General features: G+C 44.7%; 1 protein-coding gene across 1 annotated transcript; it reads right to left on the bottom strand.

The window, feature by feature from the left end:
• Nucleotides 1–5,081: 5,081 nt before the first annotated feature.
• On the bottom strand, nucleotides 5,082–5,732 carry LOC119318007. Its single transcript, XM_037592513.1, has one exon. It carries the CDS (start codon nucleotides 5,621–5,623, stop codon nucleotides 5,324–5,326), a length of 300 nt encoding a protein of 99 aa, XP_037448410.1. The 5' UTR covers nucleotides 5,624–5,732; the 3' UTR covers nucleotides 5,082–5,323.
• Nucleotides 5,733–6,948: the final 1,216 nt, after the last annotated feature.

The following is a 6,948-nucleotide window of genomic DNA, read 5'->3' as shown; positions in this document are numbered from 1 at the left end:
GGGTAGAGTTTGAAAATGGGACCTTTAGTACCGGTTCGTGGCACGAACCGGGACTAAAGGTCTCAACCCCATTAGTTCCGGTTCGTGCCACAAACCGCGACTAAAAGGGAGGAGCTTTAGTCGCGGTTGGGCCAACCGCGACTAAAGGCCTTTGGGCACCTTTAGTCGCGGTTGGCCTGGCCAACCGCGACTAAAGCCCGCGAGCGCCCTGGGCCCAGGCATTTGGTCGCGGTTCATCTGCCGAACCGCGACTAAAGACTTCATTAGTCGCGGTTCCTACAGTTTCGCGACTAATGGGGCTGGACGGAAGCCTCTTTTTCTACTAGTGACCAGCCGGTATATTGCTCGTATCGCCTCTGTGCCCCTAGTAAATGGCCAACATGGCAGCCTCACGCATTGAAACGTTAGGTGCGTTGATGAGAATTGATTGCACGACAGTGCAAATGGCTAGCTGCACCAGGCGGGAACGAGACCCATATTGGTCACACCTCAATTACAACGGCTAGCTGCACGATGACCTGCTTGTACTTAATTAGGAGATTTGATAAAGTGCCTTATCTTAGCGAAAATACAATGGTGAATATGGTGTGCGCGCATCTCACATGAATAGTAAATTCATAAAAAAAATCCTAGAAAAAATAAAAAAAATCTAAAATTTCATGGTAAGAAGCTTAGTCGATCATTCTACTCACGTGTGAAGTTTTATGATGTATTGACACTCATGGTATTCTTAGTGAAGAAAATACAAATGCGACCATACTATTCATTAAACAATGTTTTTTAATATAGCTTCGATTTTGTCATTTTTGCCCAGATTTACCACATATGCGATTTCTTGGTGAAACTTCATATGCGAGTATACCGATTGATTATGTATGTTAAAAAATAGATTTTTTATATTTTTTCTACCATTTTTTGAATTTACTATTCATAAAGGATGTGCGCGCACGCACCCATGTTCATCAAATTCGCGTCCCCCATCATAGTTGCCCTTTGCCTGGAATGATATTCTCAAGGTTTTGGCAATATCCCAAATGACGCATGGTGCTTCAGCACTGATAAAATGCTCTAGCAAGCATATGAGCTAAATGGCTCTCAAGAGTCAAAACCGATGCCAAAAGGTCAAACCGCCCCTACCCTGCTCCACTGTATATGGCTTCTCCAGCTCTCCAATCCGTACAAGCTGCTCGGGCGTCTCCGTCTCTGGTACGGTCTGTTGTGCCTCTGCTGCTTACAGCTGTACTTGAGTGGCATGGGGGATGATTAACCTCTTCACAGGTTCCTCCTCTCACCGCCACCAGCTCGACCTCGTCGGTCATCTCCCAGTATGCTGTCCCCGCTCTAGGACTCCTCCGACGCGTGCCACCAGGGCCCTGCGTTCTGTGCCCAGGTGTGCTCGTTTTGTTCCCTCTCTCTGACAGCATTGTGCTCAAGAGTCTTGCTTCAGATGGCCATTCTAATTTGTTTCCCCTTCTCCATCCCTCCCAGCCTTGCTGGAGTTCCAAAGCATGTATTTGTCCATGTCCCAGAGTAGTTTAACATCACCTCCATCGCATCACGCTGTGCTAATCTTTCTTCATGCTGCAGCACGGAGGGTGCAGTTTTTAGAAATGGGAGAACAACAGTGATGTCAATACTCAATACACCAAACAGCAGAGATGTGAGTAAATGGCACCGGCGGTCCGAGAACTTGCTCTGCGGGTGCACTTAAGTCACAGTACTTGCAAACCGGAAAAACCCGTCATAGAACTTGCATTACGGGTGCAGATAGGTCACACAGGTCACCTGAACCGGCCAGCTGCCCGGTTTTCTCCCTCTAACGGTCAAGCGCGATAAATTTGTTCACGACTTTAAAACTATATGTGATTCGTGACTTTAAAAAAAATGTTCGTGAACGATAAATTTGAAAACTATTTATTCACGACTTTAAAAAAATGTTCGCGAAGGTTTCAAAAAATATATTTGTGATCCGCGACATTAAAAAAATGTTCACGAACGATAAATTAAAATATTTGTGATTAGTGACTTTAAAAAAGTGTCCAGGAACGAAAAATTTGAAAATGTTTTTGAATGATAAATTTAAAAATGTTCGTGAATGATTAATTTGAAAACTATTTATTCACGGCATTAAAAAAAAGGTCGAGAATGATAAATTTGAAAAATATTTTTGATTCAGGAACATTTTTTTAAAGCTGTGAACATTAAAAAAATTGTGATTCACGACTTGAAAAAAAGTTTGCGAACGATAAATAAAATAATATTTATTAAAAATATTTATGATTCGTGACTTTAAAAAAGTTTGAAAATGCTTGTGAACGATAAATTTGAAAATGTGGTGAATGATTAATTTGAAAAACTATTTGTCCACGACTTTAAAAAAATTGAGAACGATAAATTTGAAAAATATTTGTGATTCGCGAACATTCTTTTTAAGTTGTGAACATTTAAAAAAATTGTGATTCACGACGTTGAAAAAAGTTCGTGAATGTTAAATTAAAAAATATTTATTAAAAATATTTGTGATTCGTGACTTTTAATAAATGTCCACGAATGAAAATTTTGAAAATGTTTGCGAACAATAAATTTGAAAAAGTTCATGAACGATTAATTTGAAAAATATTTGTTCACGAATTTAAAAAATGTTCGCGTATGATAAATTTGAAAAATATTTGTGATTTGCGAACATTTTTTTAAGTTGTGAACATTTAAAAAAATGTTTGTGATTCGCGACTTTAAAAAATGTTCTCGGATGATAAATTAAAAAATATTTATTAAAAATATTTGTGATCCGTGACTTTAAAAAAATATCCAGGAACGACAAATTTGAAATGTGACCTATCTGCACCCGCAACGCAAGTTCTATGATTCTCGAAAATAGGACAACTGGCCGGTTCAGATGGCATATGTGACTTATCTGCACCCGCAATGCAAGTTCTATGACGGGTTTTTCCAGTTTACAAGTATCGTGACTTAAGTGCACCCGCAGCGCAAGTTCTCGGACCGCCGGTGCCATTTACTCCAGAGATGTCATGAATTACTGGTGTCCATGCACACGTCCGACCCACCCAACGAAAATAATTGGCGAGTCGTCGCCTGCCATTTCGTGTAAATGCTCTAATTTAAGAGGGCACTGTGCACCATCAATACACCCAGCTCCCCTGCAGCCGAATAATGATACCCAACAGACAAGATTGTATTCATACAAACATAAATTGGTTGTGGCCCACTCGCACGAGGGTATAGCGGGGCGTATTCCATTTGGTAAGCAATTAACACTGTTTAGTATTGCAAGTGGGGCGTGTGAGGCTATATTAGCTAGCAATCACGATGCACTTGTGGACGCACGGGATTACGGCAGCGCGTGGCCGCATGTCCTCGAAATCCGCGTCCTTTATCTAGCCATGTCCGGTGCCAACTCTATAAGACATGCCCAGAGTGCCGCATCAACTAGGGGTGCCGCAACCTCAAAGAAAATGAGCACAGACGATGATGACTTTATGCCAAGCAAGCAAGCTCAGAACATATCGAAGGGCCGAGTAACATCAGGGAAGGGTGGCGCTAGCTCTAAGCACATGAAGAGCGATGATGATGATGAGTTTATGCCGAGCAGAAGAGCTCAGAACAGATCCAAGGGTAGTGCAAGCTAGAAGAGGAGCAAGTTTGGTAAGAGTGCTACGCCAACAAAGGGCATGATGCTGATTACGATTCCGCTGATGAGATTATGCCAGGGAAACTAGTTCAGGTGACGCAATCGTGAAGACCTGGGGAAGCCCCATTTTAGAGAGAATAGTGAGGATGACTTCATGTAGTTTCTGTATGACGATGCATCAACATTGTGTTGTATATTTATTAGAGATGCACTACTTTAATGTCATAATTTGGATGCTTTTTTATTTTCTCATACATAGATGTCTTTTACATACATCGGAAAGTCTAGAACTGTCATATATAGATAGAATAGGTTGCACCCATAAATAGACGAATCACCCTACTCGACAACGGCCAGCTGGTCTTTCCTGACGACCGAAAGGCGACAAGGGATTAGGTGGTCGGTGTGCATGAAGACCACGGCCGTACTCCCCTCGTCTTCTTGTGTCCGTGACTCCTGCATAGGTGCTGGAGTCTGCAATCCATATTGAGATCCTGATGCGAAATTGTAGGTGTTTGATTGTGACTCCGGAGGGATATAAGATGGGCCAATAACATTCTCATGGAAGTAGTCTGTAATTATTCTAGGAACCGTGTTACCACGATCATGGGATGCTATGAGGATGTCTGTATTGAGGCCACACTGGGTGTCCTCATCGTGCCATGTATGATTAGTACTTTCCTGCACAGAAAAACCATATTTAAATATGAGGCATGAAAATGTTGTATGCAAGTAATTACTTATTATGGTTAAACATACTTGAGCGGTGTCGTAGCATTGTGATCCCTCGCCTCCAGTGTATGGCCATTGTCCGCCGTACTGGTAAGAAAATTGTTACGAAAATAAACCGTGAGGATAATATATGATATCATTGCAAATGTATAAAAAATGCAAACATGAGTACCCGCTGAGATCCATCGCCTCCAGTGTATAGCCATTGTACGCCGTACTGGTTTATCTTTGGCAAACGAGTCTCCTCGGGCATCTAGATCCTCGCGTGGAGAGATACGTCTGAGATCTCTCGCTTTGGGTGTATGCGCCATGTCCTCTGTACGCATTTGGGTCCAAAAAACGAGTCTGCTCGGGCATTAAATCCAAGCCCGTGCCATGTTCCTGGGATGTCTGCCACTACGAAGATGCACCGAAGGAGAGCAATGTAGTGGCAGATATGAATCATGCCGTGGCAATGTCGACTCTAAACATAATAACACGATCATAACATAACATTTTAATAAGATACAATTAAAACTTTTTAATATATTTTAATTTTAATAACATTTTCATATCATCCAATAAAAATAGTTTATTTACAAATAATGAAATGAGCGAATACATATTAATTACTGTATTTTCGTTAGAAAATAATCGGGTTTTAGTATCATTTAGTCGGGCCGTAAACATAATAGTATGATGATAACATTTAAATGTCATATATACATGGTCAACATTTTCTCATATACTTGTTCAACATTTTTCAAAACCCTTCTTCAACATTTTTCAAATACTTGTTCATCCTCCCAATTCAAATCAATGAACATATGTACAAGACCCCATCTAAATCTAGCTCACATGAGACTTCAACAAATACCATTCTGAAATCTCAAACCCACGGCAGTTCATCACCAAGCTATAGCTACCCATCTGGCGTCAGAACCGCTCCAACCTCCAAGCTGCTCAATCCTCGTGGCGCTTACCCCAGCGGCGCGACGACCACGACGAAGACGAAGACAGCGACGGCGAGGGCGAGTCGTCGTCGGTGCCGACGGGGACGTCGGAGAGCGGCGCCAGGACGCGGCGCACGCTCATGGACCGCATGGGCCGGAAGCTGAGGGACCGGAGCCTCTTGTTCTTGGAGAAGACGTCGGAGGAGTTGGTGAGGATGAGGTACACCAGCCCCTGCACGAGCAGGAACACCGCCACCTTGGCCAGCACGTCGCGCAGCTCCGGCGAGATGAGCGCCTCCTCCATGGTCATCGGCGGCGAGGGATCGGTGGATCAGTCAATCAAAGTGGATGGCTAATAAGATGCGTGTGTGTCAGATGATGAGGTCGCTCCTGTGTATCGATGATTCGGTGGTGGCTTTTGGCTGCTGGGTTGCTGTTTATATAGAGCCTTGCGTGCGGCATGTGCGACGGCGAGGTGTGATTATTTTTCTCTGGGTCGTGTACGCAAACGCAAGCGGTGAAGCGTTGTGGGTTTCGTGTTGCTTTGCCGGGAAGGCAAGGGAGGCGAAGCTGCCGTGGAACGAGTCTTTGGCTTCACGTTTTCACTCTCGGCCATTTTTGGGTCGGGGTCTTGATCTTGATGTGGCGTCGTGGTGTCAACATCCTTGCGACGTCGGATCGGCTTGACTTGTGGGACGTGTGTCGTGTGCCAAGGCTGCTAAGCGTACCTTTTTTTGTTGGAGGTGGCTGCTAAGGGTGTTTGGACGGCTTGGTTAATTAAGCAGTGTGCCATTTGGAGAAAGTGATGGGTGATAGGGTGACCTGGTGTTGTGATTCTCTGGCCACATAGATAATGACTTATATCAACCTCGTCGATCTACACTTGTCCAGGCAATATCGTCGCCATCGATTCTGGAAGCAGTGGTTTTCCAATTCCAACGCACGGACGTAATTAAGCAGTACTCTGCCACCAATTTGACCCGTTGAACACGTTTGTTGATTGATTAACCACAGGGGCAGGGCGCGGTTGGTTAACCTTCGGATGACCACGTCGCCGCGCCGCCCCAAAACCTTCGAAAGCGGCAGATCGGAGACCCGACGGTGCGCGCAGACCGTCGGTTTGACCGACTACATTTGGCCAGTTAGTAAATCTTGCCTGCACTGTACGCGCTTGAAACAAAAATACATTTTGAATCACAATCGTGCAAGTTGTTGCTATCTCGTTCTAGAATATTTTGACCATCGGTCGATGCGTCCCCACGAGTGCAGGGTTAATTAGCAAGCTCGCTTCGCCGATTCCCAGATGCTAGACTAGTTATCTTGCCATGCATGGGAAGCTTCCGGGACCCAACTGGCCAGGCCAACCAACACCCCCATGTGCCGTCTTGATCTGCGTTAAGACGCGAGCACGGCCTCGCCCGTTTTCTTGCCCGCACGAGCAAAACACCGCCGGCACCGACCGGCGCTGGCAAGATGAGCTGCAGCGCGGCTTGCAAGCCAAGCAAAAGTGCGCCGGCGCCGGACATGCCAACATGCTCGATTGCTTGGCTTCTCGCAAGGGATGCTACTACCTGAATCCGGAACGTGGCGTCTGTATTCGGTGCTTGCCACTAAGAGCATCTCGAGCCGCGCCTT

The sequence above is a fragment of the Triticum dicoccoides genome, chromosome 6A (assembly GCF_002162155.2).
Source record: "Triticum dicoccoides isolate Atlit2015 ecotype Zavitan chromosome 6A, WEW_v2.0, whole genome shotgun sequence".
Classification (NCBI taxonomy): Eukaryota; Viridiplantae; Streptophyta; class Magnoliopsida; order Poales; family Poaceae; genus Triticum; species Triticum dicoccoides.
The sequence above is the reverse complement of the archived record's forward strand: the minus strand, read 5'-3'. Positions and strand labels throughout refer to the sequence as shown.

Bases quoted from the DNA above. Each gene is read 5' to 3' on its own strand.
- LOC119318007 (XM_037592513.1), bottom strand. From the start codon at position 5,623: ATGACCATGGAGGAGGCGCTCATCTCGCCGGAGCTGCGCGACGTGCTG.